This window comes from Labeo rohita, unplaced genomic scaffold (assembly GCF_022985175.1).
Source record: "Labeo rohita strain BAU-BD-2019 unplaced genomic scaffold, IGBB_LRoh.1.0 scaffold_680, whole genome shotgun sequence".
Classification (NCBI taxonomy): domain Eukaryota; kingdom Metazoa; phylum Chordata; class Actinopteri; order Cypriniformes; family Cyprinidae; genus Labeo; species Labeo rohita.
This window is the reverse complement of record NW_026129613.1, coordinates 24023-44507: the sequence shown is the minus strand read 5'-3', so window position 1 is coordinate 44507 and position 20485 is coordinate 24023. Positions and strand designations below refer to the sequence as shown.

At 43.1% G+C, this 20485-nt stretch overlaps 2 long non-coding RNA genes, 1 pseudogene and 3 gene segments (V, D, J or C); 2 read left to right on the top strand and 4 right to left on the bottom strand.

Annotated features, from left to right (window-relative positions):
* Positions 1-251: 251 nt before the first annotated feature.
* Positions 252-734, bottom strand: LOC127161599 (Ig heavy chain V region 914-like). The segment is given in 2 exon segments: positions 252-583; positions 668-734. Coding segments are annotated over 2 exon segments (375 nt in total).
* A 6703-nt stretch (positions 735-7437) lies between these two features.
* On the bottom strand, positions 7438-7971 carry LOC127161598 (Ig heavy chain V region 914-like). The segment is given in 2 exon segments: positions 7438-7766; positions 7848-7971. Coding segments are annotated over 2 exon segments (372 nt in total).
* Positions 7972-14062: 6091 nt separating this feature from the next.
* On the top strand, positions 14063-15596 carry LOC127161602 (uncharacterized). Its single transcript, XR_007827097.1, has 2 exons — positions 14063-14308; positions 14401-15596. It is a non-coding gene; the product is annotated as an uncharacterized LOC127161602 (long non-coding RNA).
* Positions 15597-15942: 346 nt separating this feature from the next.
* The window catches only part of LOC127161597 (Ig heavy chain V region 6.96-like), a 10682-nt gene continuing 6139 nt past the window's right edge, over positions 15943-20485 (bottom strand). Inside the window, 1 exon segment of the V gene segment in view lies at positions 15943-16253. Coding sequence covers positions 15943-16253 — 311 coding nt within the window.
* The window catches only part of LOC127161600 (Ig heavy chain V region 914-like), a 5645-nt pseudogene continuing 2194 nt past the window's right edge, over positions 17035-20485 (bottom strand).
* Positions 17951-20485, top strand: part of LOC127161603 (uncharacterized) — a 5363-nt gene continuing 2828 nt past the window's right edge. Inside the window, exon 1 of the long non-coding RNA XR_007827098.1 lies at positions 17951-18092. This is a non-coding gene — a long non-coding RNA (uncharacterized LOC127161603). The remainder of the gene's footprint in view (positions 18093-20485) is intronic.

Sequence of the window (20485 nt, the reverse complement as noted above, 5' to 3'; positions counted from 1 at the left end):
AGTAAATGTGTTATTTAAAATATATCAAATTATTTTTTTCCAGGTATTGTTTCATAATGTTATATATGGCAACTGTACAGGTTTGTGTATCTTGATCATTGATAAAGACTTTGAATCTATGCTCTTAATGATGCACCTTAATTAATCCTGACCTTTACACTCACTTATTTGAGAAGCTGTTTATGAGAAAGTCTCTTTCGTTAAATTGCGGGGAAGTTCCTATTGTGATCTGATGCATGAATAGTTTTTGTTCAGCCCTGCAGTCTTTTGTGTAACTGTGACTCTTGTGCACAGTAATAAACAGCCGTGTCTTCACTCTTCAGGCTTTTCTCCTCTAAATACAGCATGTTTTTGCTGGTGTCTTTGGTGATGGAGAACTGGCCCTGAAGAGACTGAGCATAATATGCACTTGAGCCAGTGTCTATATATCCAATCAACTCCAGTCCTTTCCCTGGTTTCTGACGGATCCAGTGCATCCACCAGCTGCTCATTGAGAATCCAGACACAGTGCAGGACAGAGTCACTGATTCTCCAGGCTTTTTCAGCACAGAATCTGAGGAGGTCAAAGACTGACCACTAACAGCTGAAAAACATGCAACAAATAATGTTAGATGATTTAAAACAGTGAAATTACAACAATAATCCAGAACAAATGGGAGTTTCTCACATGAAATAATCATCAGTACGAGTCCATACAGTAGCATCTCCATTACCACAGTAAAACAGTGATAGGTGATAGGTTACACTGAGCATATTTTCCCATTCTCGCTTCACTTCATTGGCTGCCTGTACATTTTAGGATTCAATTTAAAATTCTTTTATTTGTTTTTAAATCCTTAAATGGCCTTGCCCCAGTATACATTTCTGAATTGCTACACCCATACATGCCACCTCGTTCTCTCAGATCAGCTGATCAGTTGCTCTTGAATGTGCCCAAAACAAAGCGCAAACACAGAGGGGATCGCGCCTTTGATGTAGCAGCTCCTAAACTGTGGAATGCTTTGCCTCTGTTTAGACAGGCCTCTTCATTGTCTGTTTTTAAATCATATCTTAAAACCCATTTTTTTTCATTGGCCTTTGACACCTGTTGACATTGTTCTTATTTGTTATGTTTGTTATGTCTTATTGAGTTTTTAGTTTGCTGTACAGCACTTTGGTTCACTTTGGGTGTTGTAAAGTGCTTTATAAATAAAGTTGAGTTGAGTTGAGCTGTTTTAGTCACTGGACACACACACTGACTGAAAGTTCAGCTTATAACACAGTCTTTCAGGAGTCTGGGAGACACTGACCCTTCCCACAAAATCATTTGCATCTGAGTGTTAGTATAGTAGACAAAAGGAAAAAAAAATCTTCACTTATATTTCAGTAAGTGAGAAAAGTTATTGTCACGAATCTGGTCGGTGTCCCGCTGTCCGCTCGCCACCAGATGTCACTCTCACCCCATCATTACACGCTGACTCTTGTACCACTCCCCGGACTACATCTCCCGCCATGCATCACGCTGATTGCGTCTATTCATGTGACCAATCAGCAGCTCTATAAAAACCCCGGACTTTCCCCATGCAAACCACGGAGTATTGTGAGTCGTTATTGTGTTCTTTTGTTTAGCGTTTCCTAGTTCCCATGTTCCTAGTTCCCAGTGTTTATTCCCCTCGCCTGGCTCCCCGTTCTCGACTGTACTGCCGCCTGCCTTTTCGGACTATCGCTCTTGTTTTTGGTTTATTCTCCTAGCCCAGCCCCTTACGGATTACGTTTGCCACGGATCGACTCTCGCCTGTTTCACGGACTTCTATTGTGCATCGCCTACGTTAAACCTGTCTGCTATTGTTGTTTGACCCTGCCTGTACGACCATGTCTTTGTCTCGTCCCAATAAAAACTCGCAAGTGGATCTGCTCGCCTCTCGCCTCTCTCTCCCCGTAACAGAATACTCCGTCACCACAGGATCCAGCAGCTTTCACCCCGGACATTCATCTGATATGGACACGGACATAATTCTTTGCAGGATTAAACAGAAATCACACACACTGGATCAATACACCCGTGAGTTTCTCTCTATATCAAACCATTCCACTCTCCCGGACTGTATAAAAATTGAGATTTTTTTGCGACGGCGTGAACCAGCCCCTCCGCACACAATTGAGACGCGAGGGTCCGCGTTCGTCGCTCGAGGCGTTTTTGAACTTTGCACTGTTGTGTGTGGGTTCGCCGTGCACCGTGGGGGTCGCGCAGAGGGAACGCGACAACGCGGCAATGGCGACCGCGCGTCCCGCTCGTAAATTGGCGGTCATGCCGGAGCACGATCCCACGAACACGTTTGCCGCCTGGATCGCTCGTGAGATGGCGGCCGTGCAGGAGCGCGCTCAAGCTATGGCGGCGACAGCGGGGTCCGTTCACAAGATGGCGGCAGCGCCGGCGCGCGCTCACAAGATGGCGGCGACGGCGGAGCCCGGTCACAAGATGGCGGCGGAAACAGAGCTCCGTCACGTCACAGCTGCCATACCTGAGCTATATGGAGTTACAGCTGCATTTCCTGAGTCAAGTCGAGTTTCCAAGTCAAGTCAAGGTACAGCTGTATTTCCTGAGTCAAGTCAAGTTTCCAAGTCAAGTCAAGTTGCAGCTGTGTTTCCTGAGTCAAGTCAAGTTTCCAAGTCAAGTCAAATTGCAGTTGTGTTTCCTGTGTCAAGTCAAGTCAGAGCTATCACCCCTATCTCAAGTCAAGTTACCGCCATCTTTCCTGAGCCAAGCACTGACAAGATGGCTGCCACGCCAGAGCCACCGCACAAGATGGCTGCCACGCCAGAGCCACCGCACAAGATGGCTGCCACGCCAGAGCCACCGCACAAGATGGCTGCCACGCCAGAGCCACCGCACAAGATGGCTGCCACGCCAGAGCCACCGCACAAGATGGCCGCCGTCTCCAAGCCACTCCACAAGATGGCCGCCATTCCTGAACCTGTGGTCAGCACCCGGACGCCACCTGTGGTCATGATGGCCCACGTGCTGGACACACCTCTAGTGACGGTATGGGCAGCTAAAATGGCGCTCCTTCATGCCGCGCCGGCTACCCCGGAGTCAAGTCAAGACACAGAGTCAAGCCAGGTCACAGCTGTTCCTCACGAGTCAAGCCAAGTCACAGTCGTTCTCCACGAGTCAAGTCACGCTACAGCTGTCGTTCCTGAGTCAAGCCATGTTGTTCCTGAGTCAAGTCACGTTACCGCTGTTGTTCCAGAGCCAAGTCAAGCTTCGGCCGCTGCTCCGGAGTCAAGTCAGGCTACAGCTGAAGCTCCCAAGTCCAGTCAAGCTCCCAAGTCCAGCAACGTCAAGCCAGCGCCCGCTAACGTCACGTCTGTCAAGCCAGCGCCCGCTAACACCACGTCTGTCAAGCCACAGCCTGCTCAGGACATCTCCGTCAGGTCACAGTCTGTTCACGTCATGTCTTCTGCTCCTGAGTCTGCACCCATCATGGCCGCCCTTCCTGAGGCGGTCGTTCCTGAGTCAAGCAACGTCACAGCCGTGGTTCCTGAGTCAAGTAAAGTCATTGATCTTCACAAGCCAGTTCAAGTCACCGCTGGTCTTCACGTGTCAGATCAAGTCACTGCTGATCTCCATGAGCCAAGTCAAGTCACCGTTGATCTCCATGAGTCAAATCAGGTCACTACTGATCTTCACGAATCAGGTCAAGTCACAGCCGATCTCCATGAACCAGGTCAAGCCACAACTGATCTTCACGAGCCAGGTCAAGTTATTGCTGACGGCCCAGAGTCTAGCCACGTCCCGCCTGACGGCCCAGAGTCTAGCCACGTCCCGCCTGACGGCCCAGAGTCTAGCCACGTCCCGCCTGACGGCCCAGAGTCTAGCCACGTCCCGCCTGACGGCCCAGAGTCTAGCCACGTCCCGCCTGACGGCCCAGAGTCTAGCCACGTCCCGCCTGACGGCCCAGAGTCTAGCCACGTCCCGCCTGACGGCCCAGAGTCTAGCCACGTCCCGCCTGACGGCCCAGAGTCTAGCCACGTCCCGCCTGACCGCCCAGAGTCAAGTCACATTATGTCGGCCAGTGTGATGACGATCACCATTCTCAGTATGTGGGCCGCACATTACACTCCAGAGGTCACATCTGTTCTCAAGTCTGCTCCAAAGCTTCCGTCTGATCTCAAATCTGCTCCAGAGCTCCCCTCACTTGGAGAAGCCATGCCAATGCCTCCTGAGGTGTCAGCCTTGGCTGTAGATCCTCCCACGGAGGCGGCATCCCTCTACAACCTCTCTGCTTTTCCCCTTATTCTGTCTGCCTCCTCGGTCTCTGCTGTTCCTAGGTCCCAGGCCATAATGCGGTTTCCTGCTCCAGAGCTCCCGCTTGGTCTCAAGTCTGCTCCAGAGGTTCCGTCTGGTCTCAAGTCTGCTCCAGAGGTCCCGTCCGGTCTCAAGTCTGCTCCAGAGGTCCCGGAGGTCCCGTCTGGTCTCAAGTCTGCTCCGGAGGCCTTCCCTGTCGGAGAAGCCGCGCCAATGCCTCCTGAGGTGTCAGCTTCGGCTGTGGATCCTCCGAGGGAGGCGGCGTTATCCTGTGGTCTCTCTGCTTCTCCCCTTATTCTCTCTGCCTCCTCTATCCCTGCTCTCCCCAGGTCCCAGTCCATGACACAGGTTCCTTCTCAGCCCTGGAGGGCCCTGGCGCCTCCTGTTCCGCCCTGGAGGGCTCCTGCGCCTCCTCCTCTGCCTCCGGCTCCGCCCTGGAGGGCTCCTGCACCTCCTCCTCCGCCTTCGGCTCCGCCCTGGAGGGCTCCTGCGCCTCCTGATCCGCCTCCGCCCTGGAGGGCTCCTGCTCCGCCTCCGCCTCCGCCCTGGAGGGCTCCTCCTCCGCCTCCGCCCTGGAGGGCTCCTGCCCCGCCTCCGGCTCCGCCCTGGAGGGTACCTGCTCTGTCGGTCCTGCCTCAATCACTGGGCCCCCCACATGGACCTGGCCCTCCAGCCCTTGCCCTGTCTCGCTCCCACCCCACCGCTCCCCTGGACTGTTGTTCCCTTAGAGCGTCTGGAAGCCGCTCCTTGGGGGGGGGCTATGTCACGAATCTGGTCGGTGTCCCGCTGTCCGCTCGCCACCAGATGTCACTCTCACCCCATCATTACACGCTGACTCTTGTACCACTCCCCGGACTACATCTCCCGCCATGCATCACGCTGATTGCGTCTATTCATGTGACCAATCAGCAGCTCTATAAAAACCCCGGACTTTCCCCATGCAAACCACGGAGTATTGTGAGTCGTTATTGTGTTCTTTTGTTTAGCGTTTCCTAGTTCCCATGTTCCTAGTTCCCAGTGTTTATTCCCCTCGCCTGGCTCCCCGTTCTCGACTGTACTGCCGCCTGCCTTTTCGGACTATCGCTCTTGTTTTTTGGTTTATTCTCCTAGCCCAGCCCCTTACGGATTACGTTTGCCACGGATCGACTCTCGCCTGTTTCACGGACTTCTATTGTGCATCGCCTACGTTAAACCTGTCTGCTATTGTTGTTTGACCCTGCCTGTACGACCATGTCTTTGTCTCGTCCCAATAAAAGCTCGCAAGTGGATCCGCTCGCCTCTCGCCTCTCTCTCCCCGTAACAGTTATATTACTTTATCTGTTTACTTTTGTTCAGGAACGTGCTGCCCGTTTCCCAAAATTAACTAAAAGGGCCCTCTCTCAGCAATTATCAACAGTAATATTGTGGTCTATAAAACTAAATGCATTTTAATTATAATTATATTGACGACGTGTACAAAATAGTAACAGATGGCTCAAAACTCTGCAAAAAATGGCTGTTTATTTTAACTTATAGCTGTCAGTCATCATTACTATTGTGTTGTTATAGATTGTGTGCTTCTTAAACAAGCTCAAATTTCATTAGATAATGTGAAGTAGAGTGGTACTGTATCTTCCCAGTCTTATTCATAAATTGGTTGAAAACTACCCACTGTTGTTTTCTGTTTTTCACTTTTTTTTTTGTTTGTTTGTTTGTTTTGTTTTGTTTTGTTTTGTTTTTTTGTTTGTTTGTTTTTTTCAGGTTTTTAACAAACCTGAAACTACTAAAATATAAGAAGTCACATAAATTCTAAGTAGTGTTAAATTAACTCCTATTTATGTACTGCATATTGGTACATCATTTAATGACACTATTACTGTTGGTTAAATGAAGGCCAAGTGCCACCAGCAGGCCTGTTATGTGAAGTGTAAGCTCAAGAACATACTAATGACTTTATTTTTCGAATTATATATATATATATTCTTTTTTTTTTTTTTTTTTTTTACATTTGAGCCCCTGCTTCCATTTTCAGCAATCCAGTTTCTAGCTCAGAAAGGAAGGAAGGAAGCTGCACTTGTTGCATCATAGTGTGGAGACAGGGCCATGGCTGGGGCCCCTGTGCAGGCTGTAACCGTGGGCCCTTTTTGAATGTTTTTAATTTGTATGTTTGTTCTATTTATTTATTTGTGCTATTTACACAATGTTTATGTTTTTTTGTTTAGGTGTCCAGGTACTATAAACTGAATAATCAAATGTAAGATAGCATTGCACAGTCTTCACTGTAAAAATTGAATATAGATTAATTCTTGTTAAAACTACAAAGTAATTCAGTCAAAAGCATGAACATGATTTTCTCTCTTTCATTTTCTTGGATTAACATTAAGGAGCTAGTAAATTAGGCGTGGTCAGCTATTCAGAAACTCATCATGGGAAATGGGGTGGACATGTTTGAGTTATGCAAGCTCTAAAGTAACAGAAGACCCATCTAAGCTGTTTTAAATGCAAAAAAAAAAAAATAAAATATATATAAATGTGAACACATTTATATATAATTAACATATCGAAAAATATGTGACTGTTTACTTGTATATCATAATTTATGTCATTTTATATTCAGTAACACACTAATATATGGATGTGCATGTAATAAAATTTGGTACTGTGCATGTATAAATATATTTGAGTAGATTTATACAATATAATATATATTTAACAGGTTTAAACTCTTTAAAGTGTTACCTTATGGAGGACTAATACACCAATTAAATGAGTGTTTTAATACATTTTTGTCTTCATTGCTATTTTTGTATGTATCAGTATATAGCCAATAGTGGTGCATATTGCAGTATAGTGAAAAATATAAACAACAGTTTTCTATAAGAAATGTGTTCTTTAAAATATATTACATTACATTTTCCAGATATTTGTATCTTAATATTATGTATGGCAACTGTACAGGTTTTGTATCTTATTCATTTTAAACCATCAAGGCTTTGAATCTATGATCTTTATTATGTACCTTAATTAATCCATACATTTATACACTCATTTATTTGAGAAGCTGTTTATGAGAAAGTATTTAAATGTTTCAAATAACATTTCCAAATAAGTATAATTTGTTAAATTGTGGGGAAGTTGCTACAGTGATCTGATGCATGAATAGTTTTTGTTCAGTCCAGCAGTCTTTTGTGTAACTGTGACTCTCGTGCACAGTAATAAACAGCTGTGTCTTCAGTCTTCAGGCTTTTCACCTCTAAATACAGCATGTTTTTACTGGTGTCTGTGGTGATGGAGAACTGGCCCTGTAGAGACTGAGCATAATATATAGTTGAGCCAGATATCAGCCCAATCCACTCCAGTGCTTTTCCTGGTTTCTGACGGATCCAGCCCATCCAGTAGCCGCTCACTGAGAATCCAGATGCAGTGCAGGACAGAGTCACTGATTCTCCAGGCTTTTTCACCACAGAATCTGAGGAGGTCAAAGACTGACCACTAACAGCTGAAAAACATGCAACAAATAATGTTAGATGATTAAGAACAATTAAATGACAACAATCTGGAGAAGTGAAATCTTTCTCACCTGACAAAATCATCAGCAGAACTCCATACTGTAACATTTCCATTATGACACTAAAACTGTCAAATGAAGAGAAAAAAAGTCATTTATCTGCACTGTAGCAGAACACAAACACTGACTGAGGATCCAGTTTATAACACAGTCCTTTGAGAGTTTGAGTGACACTGATCTTCCCCACTCAATCATGACATTTGCATATACTGTATCTGCCCTACAAAGGTAAAATGTGTTAAGTAACCTATAGAAACACTGGAACTGGGAAAATTAATTAAAGTATTTTTGATTGAATTCTGATTGATCTGAAATGATATTCACACCCTGTTTTCTTTGAATCTTTTCTTTCTTTTTTTTTTTTTTTTGTAGGGCAGTATAGAGATTTCATTATACACAGTATTATCTGTGCCTGCAATAATACATTTCAAATTGCATTAAATCACCCTGAAAATCACCCTCTGTTACTGAACTGTTACTAATGATAGTGAATATTTCAGGCTGTACATTATATTAATAATTTGCGTGGAGTAAGTGTTAAATGTTTTATGTTTGGTGTTTTTTAGTTGTGATAGCTGATATGAAGTCTGTAGACAGCTGTTGTTGATGGACTGATGCTTTGATGTGGCATTTTGATGCCTAGCTAAAATATAGTGAAGATGAAGGAGTGAGACATGCTAGGCAGAGAGGTTTACATTTATTTTTGGGCATCCATTATCATCACAGTGATCTTGTAATATGATTCGAATACTCAAACTGAAGCCACTAAAATATTAGCCACTAAAAATGCTGTGATGATCTACTGTGATTAACCAAAGAGCAAAATAGCGTAATTAGTAACACTTCTGGTTATTATTCTCAGGAAATCTTAATGTCAATACCAGTAGCTGCCAGCATCATGAGCAGATGTGTAAATGACGCAGAGATGATGGTTTGATTTTCTAGTTCAGTGGTTCCCAATGCTGGTCCTGAAGAACTCTCAATACTGCACATTTTATGTGTCTCCTTAATCAAACCTGATTCAACTCATCAGCTCATTAGTAAAGACTCAAAGACTTCAAATGTGTGTTTTACACAGATCAGAGCTATAATTCGGCCATAAATCAACTGTGAATCTAAAAGAAAAAAATCAGTACTTATACGCGGTTGCAACACTCCAAGTGTCAGGCAGTAATTGGCCAGAGCTAATAATGAATGAATGACATGCTTTAGAATAAATTAAAGTTGTGTTAGCTGCTAGGATGTTTATGGATGATTGTTGGAAGACTGGTGCTTGGATGTGATACATTACATATGTATTGTAAAGGGTTACCTAAATTTCTCAACATTTGTGGTATATTAGTCTCTCCAAGCAAAAAGGTCAGGTTTGAAATGTACTATAAGTTATGGACAATGAAGACAACGAAGCACTGTTGCAACATAATAATCAACATTTACTAGTGTTTTGTCATTACAATGTTGTAGAAGAAATTTGTAACATTTTATTTATTTATTTATTTTTTTTATTGATTGCTTTTCAGATTCTTAAAATTCAGATGTGGAAGGACACAGCTAATGCATGCGTGTGTGTGTGTAGAAACAATGTCTGATTGATTTTATTCCTGCACACAGACTGTTAGAAAAGCAGGAATTGTGTGTTCAAAATCAGTGAGTTTCCATGAGCATCATAATATCATGCTTCATGTTACCATATAAATATTAGTCAGTTAGAAGTGGATTCTTCTGAGATAAGACATGACCAAAGGGTAACACAACTACTTAGTATTTTATTTATTTATTTTTTTTTTTTTTATAAAACTGTGAAGTAGTTTAGAGATTTGTAAAGAACGTCTCGGGTTACTTGACTGTAACCCTGTTCCCTTAAAAAGCGGGGACGAGATGCTGCGTATCAATACGCTAATGAGAACAATCTTTGTTCGACCGGTTGTGAAGCATGTGTGTCAAACACACCAAGAATTGGCCTAAATAACCTCGGCAGGTGACGTCATTTGATTACACGCACCTGAGGGTTATAAATAGGCATGAGACGTACAAATCTTCAGGTTACAGCTTTGTCTGAAGAGACGTCCAGGCACGCCTACAGTGCGGCATTGAGGCGCAGCATCTCGTTCCCGCTTTTTAAGGGAACAGGGTTACAGTCAAGTAACCCGAGACGTTGCGTATCAATACGCTAATGGGAACGAGAATACCAACGCCGCCACACTAGAAGTGTCTGGACCCGTCAAGGTTGTGTAGTGTGTGTTCACACAAACATCGAAGAGGTCTCAGACATGACTCCGGGATGTTGGCTCAAGGACATGAGAGCCCGGAGCATCATGGACATCCAAATTATAGAATCTGCGAAATGTGTGCGGAGAGGTCCAGCCTGCCGCACCACACACTTGCTGCAAGGGGACACTGTCAGAGCCTTAATATAGAATGCAACCCACCTGGTTGAATGGGCCCAACTCCTAGAGGGGAAGCTTGACCGCGCTCCTCGTAGGCTAGGGCAACAACATCCCTCACCCAGTGTGACACTGTTAGTCTAATGGCAGCCATAGTATATGAAAAGCTGCTCTGATTTACACCACTAGCTAGTGCGGTGGATGTAAATCTGAAGAGCATCTACTGGACATAGTAGGTGAAGTCCTTCTTATCACTTCTTGAGAAGTGATAGCCATGAGAAAAACCATCTTCAGAGTCAGAGACCTGACAGGCGCTGACACTAGTGGTTCAAAATAGGGTCTCAACTAGACCCTTAGAGCACCAAGGCTAAAGTCCCATGACAGAACTGCGGCTCTGATGAGCGACCTCAACCGCTGAGCTCCACGATTGAAGCAGGCGACTAGAAGGCGCTTTCCCACAGAAACCCCATCAATCAGAGCTTGGCAGACCGAACCGGTGGCCACATAGACTCTGAAAGTACCAGGACATGTACCTGAGGACAGTTTTCCTTGCAGGAACTCCAGCACAGAAACACTCAGCATGGTGTGCCAAACACCAGTGTTCGAAAAAGCACCATCTGAGGGCATAACTTCTAGTGGAGGGAGTCCTAGCAATCAGAATAGTCTGTAGTGTATCTGCTGGAAACCCAGCATCCCTTGTGGTCCCCCTCAGGGGCCAGAGATGAAGGTTCCAGAGCTCAGGCCGGGGATGATATACTGTCCCCTGTGCCTGAGATAAGACAACTCTCCCGACTGGAATCGCCCACAGCGAGGCGTCAAGGAGGGATATTAAATCTGGGAACCACACTCTGGTTGGCCAACAAGGTGCTATAAATAAGTAGCAAAACCTTTGTTGACAACCATGGCCAGGACTCCTGGAAGCAGAACGATCAGGATAAGTCAGAGAGTGGACATTGTGCTGTTTTCTGTTAAGCAAAGAGGCCCATCTCTGCTTCATAAATTCTTCCAGTGTGTCTCAGCTTATCTGGACAGTGAGTCTACTCCCACATTGATATGCCCCAGACTGTAAATCGCCTTGATGGACAGTATCTCATCCTGTTTCCCAAGCAGAACCTGCTGTGCTAGCCTGTTCCAGCAGCACAGATACAGTCTGCCCTGGTGTTTTAAGTGGCTACCACAGAATAGTCCCCCCGCACTAAGACATGGTAGCCCCTGCTGGAGGATGTATTTCAGGGCCCGAAATACAGCCATCATTTCAAGGCAATTGATGTGCCAATCGAGAAGATGACCTCTCCAGATCCCTTGGGCTGGACGGTCATCCAAGACCGCGCCCCAGCCCATGAGGGAAGCGTCTGTCGTTAGCATCTTGCAACGACAACACATGCCTAGAGTGGGACCCAAAGTTAAAAACCGGGGTCTGAACCACCTAGAAAGGGTACGAAGCCCTTAGCGCGTAACCCTTGTATGCCTCTGGGGATTGGCCCTTAGATTAAATCTCCTGGCTCTGAGCCACAACTGCAGCGGTCTCACGTGCATGGCGTCCAAAGATTTACGTGGATGCAGTCACCATGAGACCTAAAACTTTCTGAAAGTATGTAGAGTAGCTTTCTGGCCTAGCATGAAATACCTCAGGGTGTTTAGAATGGATTCGAAACGTGTAGGAGACAGCTGTGCCCACAGTAGGATCGAATCCGTACAACCCCTAAATACATTGTTCCCTGGGCAATAGAGAAAACACTTTTCTTGGTGTTAAGTCTCCATCCCAGAGAGTCAAGATGAGCGAGGATGACATCCCAATGTCAAAGCGCACGCTCTTAAGACTGGGCCAAATCAGCCAGTCGTCGATGCAAAAGTTGCATCCATGCATTTTGCATATATGCAGGGTGATGAGGCTAGGCCAAATGGAAGAACCCAATACTGGTAAGCTTTACCCCCAAAGCAAAACTCAGAAACTTCCTGCGTTGTGGCAAAATTTATGAAATGGAAAGTATGCGTCCTTAAGATAATTTTTCAATAACCAATCCCCTGATTGGATTGAAGAAAACAATCACTGATTGTCAGCATTCTGAACTTGTACGTTCTTAGAAAACGGTTCAGCCTGCAAAGATCTAAAGTGGACGCAACCCCCGTCATTTCTGAGAACCAGAAATATTGGCTATGGTAGCTCAATTCTGTGTAGGAGGGGAGATTTTCTACGACCTCCTTGTTCAGCAGAGCTTATCATTCCAGTGTCAACAAAAATGCTTGTTCTGGTTTCACGGTAGTGGAGACCACGCCATTGAAACGCAGAGAACGATATGCAAATCGTATGCTGTGGCCCCTTTGTACACCGCTGCTGAATTTTCTAAAAGGGACACCGTTTGTGACACGTTGTTTTGCCGGAGGTAATGTTAAATGTCTGGTGTCCTGAAACATGGCAGGGCACAGCCAAACATGTAACATTTTACTGGAGATCGCTGACCCCCCCGAAACACCAGTGGTGGCAGAAGTTGTAGAGCGATCCCCTAAGGGTGCCGGGAAGGTGCTCTTACTCCCCGTTGGAGTTTACCACAGACCTCCCCGAGGGGGAGACACCCATTGTCCTGGGGACAGCCTCAGGACCTCCATTCGGTCATAGACCGTTTTTAGCTTAAATCCAGCTTCCTCTTTGGCTGTTGAGTGCTACAAGCTTTTCCCCAGTCTTACGAGGGAGTGTAAAACTCGCACACTGTCTTTTTATGCTTCTCGCCTCAGGGGAGCTGGACCGTGTTGGGACTGGGTGGCCGACAGCCCCGACACTAGAGCACGGTAGGGGAAACACTTAAAAGCTTCTTCAAGCCTCTTTGCCTCCCTGCGCTCAGATCTTTATGAATGTCAGTCTGATACGCCTGCAAAACCGCTGTGGTGTGTAAGGCAGCACCAGCATGATTTGTTACATGAAATGCTCCTCCTATCAGTGTAGATGTAGCTCTACATAGCTTGGTAGGGAGCATTTACTTTCGACTGATGATACGCTCCCAGAAGAGAGATAGCCCATAGCGTCTCCTCCACCTGGGGTACCATCATATAGCTCTGTGCATTGAATCCACAATAATTGAATAATTCAAAATTGAGGACACAGAAAAACACAGGACAAATATGGCTTACTCCATGAATGAGATCTCTCATCATGGAGGTAACCAAAGAAGGGGAGAGACCATAGCTGAAGTCCCTCCCCCTGACCACCTGACAGAAAACTGTCATCTAGTTTGGAGTGTCTTGTTCCAATCTGGTGCACGAGTCATCACCTCGAGTAACTCCTCAGTCGCAAATATAATCGTGGGAGGAGCGCTCGAAGGCGGCGCTCTGAATTCCAATTTAACAAAAGCAAGAGTTGCAGCGTTCACTGCCCGATCCAAAGAAATGCCGTGGCATGCTTTGGAAGCGGGCGCGAAAATCTTCCGATCTGGCGAGAGAACGAGAGAAAGGGGGACCCGCCTCTCCAACCTCGAACAGATCAAAGTGCGTTCTTAACGAGGGCGCAACAGCTCGTGCTTCGTAAGGTAAACGAACCGAACGTGAATCGCCCTTGAACGCAAGAGCTGCATGCTCTTACCCATAACACTCCAAAAAATACTCATGCGAGTCATCTGCAGAGATGAGCCGTAACATGCAGGCACGCATCTCTCACAGATTAACTCGCTATGATGAGTAATCTTTAACTTTTACTTTCACTTTCATACTGCTTTAACGTGACACACACACACACACACACACACACATAGACTCATTAATAATATAATAATAATTGAGTTCACTAAAAGAAAGAAAGAGAGAGACTGTTTATTTTTGTTATCTTTATTTATTCACATCGGCAGATTCTTCTTCTTATTATTATTATTATTTTGCTCTCTTATCATAACTTAATGCACCACAAAGTTCACGTAGTCTCACGTGGGTGTAGGTAATCTCAGCAGCCAATCAGAGATTACGCAGGTCGTATTCAGCAGATCGGCATAGAGACGAAGAGCGGGAGGTTGTTCTTCTGGTTCTTCCCAATCATAGCCAGAGAAACGAGGTTAGCTGTGTGCTAGAACGGAGATAAAACGGAGATAAAAACCCTGGAGTTCGGTAAGACGAGTAAATTATCTGTTAAAAAAAAAAAAAGGGAGAGATCGCTTACCGTTCGTCGGCCATGTTAATGCTAGTTCTGTACCTAACAGGCTAACCACTTACCTTTCGTCTGTGGAGTTGCCACGAGGTCCAACATCGCCGTGTTGTGCTTTGATATACACGGAGCAACGGTGAGAAATATGTCATTTTAGCTGCTGCATTTTAGGTGCTATTATCCTTTTGTTTTCCGTGTGTTGAAAGAAAACAGTGGCGATTATTAATTTAATAGGTCAACTAAAGTGAATAATGGTGCAATGTTTTAAATATATTTGTGTTGTGGTTATCAATTTATGCCGATGTATGTGTATATAATTTAGAAGGGGAAGTATTTTGTTCATAATGCCAATTTAAAGGGAAAAAAAAAGTTTTTTTTTGTGCTGTAATGAATATAAAATGTTTTACTTGCACTATGCGATTTACTTGAGCACATTATTGCTGCTCAACTGAATTTAAAGTAACCAGAGGGTAATTGTTAGTGCATTTCTCTTTCATGAATAGGCCTATAGTGTTAGAGTAAATGAAGCACAATTCTGTAACACCTCTAACCCTGAACTCAGAATGAGTACGGTTCTGTTATTTGCACATGGTTTTGATGTGGTTATGATAAATGATATTTTGAATGTTAATGGTTATTTACCATAAGTATTATTGGAATACTGTTCACATGAACAGCAGGTAAATGCGTGAGCACTTTGATGTTAAGTTCTCAGGAATTATATACTTTAGACTGAATGTTGTACAACTGAAAAGAAGAGATTTGATATTTGAATGGAGTTAAAGATTTATGTCAAGGTTACATGTAGAGATTTATGTTTTTTTGACATTTGATATACTGACTGATGCATCTGAGAATGAATATTATTGAATGTAAACTTTCTGACCCGGTCTGTAGGTCAGGTTTTTTGAGGACGGACGTTGTCCAGTACAACATCTTGCTGAGAATCGATGGCGAGCCAAGTCCCCTGAGGAAAGTCCAGCACCGATTTCCCAATTCACACGCACATGTTACTTACATTTCCAGCATCCTTGGAACAAGGTGAACTGCAGAAACTTTACAACAGATACACCGGAACACATTTTTTTATTTTGGTTTAAGGGCCCAACGGACATTCTTTTATTTACTGGTGTGCACACTACTTTTTTTTATTTTCTTCCTAATTTCTTTGGGTTATTTCATATTTTGTACAAACTGAACTGATTGTCTTTGACAATTGTGAGTAATATACGAGTGGCTACTCAACTGTTACTCTTGTGTCTGCCTCATTATTGTTGCTCAGTACCGTGGCTCCTGTTGAATTTGGTATCTTCTGATTCTGGTCCAAGGTTCATTACTAGCAGCAACTATTATTTTACTGTAATCCCAACAGGAAATGGGTCTGATAAACAGAGTCACTTTATTGTTTAAAGATAATGGTCTGGCAAAAAGTGACTCCATTGGGTTTAGATGTGTGTTTTAGAAAGTGTTTTAACAAAAAGGCTGGCAGCTTATTCTGGGTGAACCATCCCTTAAAGGAATGGGAAATCGAATGATAAAGTTTTATTTTAGAGAACTGTTTGTTTTCAGATTTTGTGCAGTGCTGTAGCTGTATTCATCACTGTGTCTCTCTTGCACAATAATATACAGCAGTGTCTTCATTCTTCATATTATTCATCTGCAGATACATCTGTTTCTTGCTGTTGTCTCTGGAGATGGTGAAGCGTCCCTGAACAGACTGAGAGTAGTATGTAGTACCACCACCAGATGAGATGTATGCCAGCCACTCCAGACCTCCTCCTGCAGCCTGTCTGATCCAAGCCAAGTACGGGTCACTACTAAATCCAGAGAATGTACAGGTAAGTCTGTGAGATCCTCCAGGTTTAATGACCACTGACTCAGACTCAGTCAGTGTTTGACACCAACAGACTGAAAAACAAAAAAACAAACAGTTCAACATTAACATTTACAACAGTACACATGAATAAGTCTGATTATCAACAGGTTTTCAAGAGCCTCTTACATTCTGTGAGAGTAAACATGAAGATAAAACCCAGTTTAGACACAATATCCATTGTCATGTTATGAAAAGAGGAACTTAATGCAACAAAGTCACAACAAGTTTCTGGAGATGAATAGAGTGAAGGCTTTTTAAAGGACACAAGGAGAAGTAGGTTTGCATAAGGTGCCCTCTAAAGGTACATTTACATTTCTTTCCCCTTATTAACCTCTGTAAAAAATATTTAGCGTGTTGTTTGTTTTTTCCTTTTACTGATATCTTGTATCACTGCCATTGTATTAATAGCTGATATATCTTCTCCACTGTGACACCTACTGTATTAAAATTTTATAAACTTTTATATGCATAAACAACACATCAAACTAGACTTTTGCATTTTCTGAAAGAGTAGTTGATAGTGTTTGCCCATGTAAAACTCATCCTTAATGGTTAAATAGAGTTAAAGGCAGTCATATGCTTAATTAATCTCAAATTTAGCTTTATTAGGCAAAATTTATTCATTCAAAATTACTCTTTTGTGACAGTGTTTGTGGATGATGTAATTTAAGGACAGACAGAAGGACAGAAACTTATAATGTAATATGCCCTAAGAGTAACAACTTGGTTGAGTCTGTAAACACAAGATTACAGTGTTATATTTTCATGTATTTAAGTTCATTCTTATGAGTGGGTCACCACCACAACTAGTACACATAGTTTTTGTGCAGCTCTGCTGTGTTTTGTCTTACTGTGAATCTCTTGCACAGTAATAAACAGCTGTGTCTTCAGTCTTCAGGCTTTTCACCTCTAAATACAGCATGTTTTTACTGGTGTCTTTGGTGATGGAGAACTGGCCTTGTAGAGACTGAGCATAAATATACAGTTGAGCCCGTGTCTATATATCCAATCCACTCCAGTCCTTTCCCTGGTTTCTGACGGATCCAGCCCATCCAGTAGCTGCTCATTGAGAATCCAGACACAGTGCAGGACAGAGTCACTGATTCTCCAGGCTTTTTCACCACAGAATCTGAGGAGGTCAAAGACTGACCACTAACAGCTGAAAAACATGCAACAAATAATGTTAGATGATTTAAAACAGTGAAATTAAAAAATAACAATAATCCAGAACAAATGGGAGTTTCTCACATGAAATAATGATCAGTATGAGTCCAAACAGTAGCATCTCCATTACCACAGTAAAACAGTGATAGGTTACACTGCAGCTGTTTTAGTCACTGGACACACACACTGACTGAAAGTTCAGCTTATAACACAGTCTTTCAGGAGTCTGGGAGACACTGACCCTTCCCACAAAATCATTTGCATCTTTGCAGATCTGTAGTTTAATACATTAATCTGAGCATTATTACAAATAATAGGAAAATTTTACACTATATTTTAATAACTGAGCAAAGTTATATTACTTTATGTTTACTTTGTGTACTTTTTTTATGGTGTGTTATTTAATAATGATGCATCATGATTTTATGCTAGTTTATCACCAGCATTGTTATTTTGTATACAGTTTCTAGTTTACCAGGGAAGGGTTTTCCCTTGATGATGAATTTTGAACAGCTGCCTGTATTTGTGTTTTCACAGTGTCTATCTTGTACAGTAATGCACTGCAGTGTCCTCAGTCTTCAGCTGATTCATGTGCAGATAGAGATTAGAGCTGTCCTTAGATGCTGTGAATCTGCCCTGCACTGACTGAGCTGAGCTCTTAGAAGAATCTGAATAATAATAAATAATCCATTCAAGTCCTTTTTCAGGTGCCTGATGGATCCAGTGCATGTAAGAGCTACTAACAGAAAACCCACTGCAGGCACAGGTCAGTTTGTAGGAACCACCTGGAGACACAACTACTGACTGTTCAGACTGTGTGAGCACAACCTGACAGTCAATACCTGTGAATAAACACAACATTTAAAACAGAATTATGAATATGTTTTTATTTACACTAAGAAAACATCTAAGTTCTTCATTTGTCCAGGGAATTTACTTACAAGACACAGCAGCCAGCAACAGCAAGAGAAATGAAGTGAACATGGTTTATATGAAGGCTGAACTGGTGATGAGTCCTCCACTCAACAGTGTTTAAATATGAAACAGACATCAGTTAATTTGCATTGAAACCTTGAATTATCAAAATCAGTGGAGTCACTAATGTTTGAGTTTATTGACTTTCATTTCATGGGAGGAAAGTATTCAGACCCCCTTAAATTTTTCACTCTTTGTTATATTGCAGCCATTTGCTAAAATTATTTAAGTTCATTTTTTCCTCATTAATGTACACACAGCACCCCATATTGACAGAAAAACACAGAATTGTTGACATTTTTGCAGATTTATTAAAAAAGAAAAACTGAAATATCACATGGTCCTAAGTATTCAGACCCTTTGCTGTGACACTCATATATTTAACTCAGGTGCTGTCCATTTCTTCTGATCATCCTTGAGATGGTTCTACACCTTTGAGTCCAGCTGTGTTTGATTATACTGACTGGACTTGATTAGGAAAGCCACACACCTGTCTATATAAGACCTTACAGCTCACAGTGCATGTCAGAGCAAATGAGAATCATGAGGTCAAAGGAACTGCCTGAAGAGCTCAGAGACAGAATTGTGGCAAGACATAGATCTGGCCAAGGTTACAAGGTTATAACACTTTCTGCTGCACTCAAGGTTCCTAAGAGCACAGTGACCTCCATAATCCTTAAATGGAAGATGTTTGGGATGACCAGAACCCTTCCTAGAGCTGGCCGTCCGGCCAAACTGAGCTATCGGGGGAGAAGAGCCTTGGTGAGAGATGTAAGAAGAACCCAAAGATCACTGTGGCTGAGCTCCAGAGATGCAGTCAGGAGATGGGAGAAAGTTGTAGAAAGTCAACCATCACTGCAGCCCTCCACCAGTTGGGGCTTTATGGCAGAGTGGCCCGACGGAAGCCTCTCCTCAGTGCAAGACACATGAAAGCCCGCATGGAGTTTGCTAAAAAACACCTGAAGGACTCCAAGATGGTGAGAAATAAGATTCTCTGGTCTGATGAGACGAAGATAGAACTTTTTGCCTTAACTCTAAGCGGTATGTGTGGACAAAACCAGGCACTGCTCATCACCTGTCCAATACAGTCCCAACAGTGAAGCATGGTGGTGGCAGCATCATGCTGTGGGGGTGTTTTTCAGCTGCAGGGACAGGACGACTGGTTGCAATCGAGGAAAAGATGAATGCAGCCAAGTACAGGGATATCCTGGATCAAAACCTTCTCCAGAGTGCTCAGGACCTCAGACTGGGCCGAAGGTTTACCTTCCAACAAGACAATGACCCTAAGCACACAGCTAAAATAATGAAGGAGTGGCTTCACAACAACTCCGTGACTGTTCTTGAATGGCCCAGCCAGAGCCCTGACTTAAACCCAATTGAGCATCTCTGGAGAGACCTAAAAATGGCTGTCCACCAACGTTTACCATCCAACCTGACAGAACTGGAGAGGATCTGCATGGAGGAATGGCAGAGGATCCCCAAATCCAGGTGTGAAAAACTTGTTGCATCTTTCCCAAAAAGACTCATGGCTGTATTAGATCAAAAGGGTGCCTCTACTAAATACTGAGCAAAGGGTCTGAATACTTAGGACCGTGTGATATTTCAGTTTTTCTTTTTTAATAAATCTGCAAAAATGTCAACAATTCTGTGTTTTTCTGTCAATATGGGGTGCTGTGTGTACATTAATGAGGAAAAAAAAAGAACTTAAATGATTTTAGCAAATGGCTGCAATATAACAAGGAGTGAAAAATTTAAGGGGGTCTGAATACTTTCCATACCCACTGTGTATATATATATATATATATATATATATATATATATTTAAAATAATAATAATAAAGAGAAATACGTGATGGTTCACTTGTAGATCATAATTTATTTTAATTTATATTCAGTAACACACTAATATATAGATGTGCATGTAATAACATTTGGTACTGTGTATGTATAAATATATTTGAATAGATTTATATGAAAGATGTTCACATTTATATGTATATATACTTAGAAATATAGTCCATTGTCTTTTCTGTCTATTTTCTATTTTTATAAAGTCTGATAAAAGTTTATAAATATGTGTTTAGGTTTGAACTCTTTAAAGTGTGACATTATGAAAGATTACTGC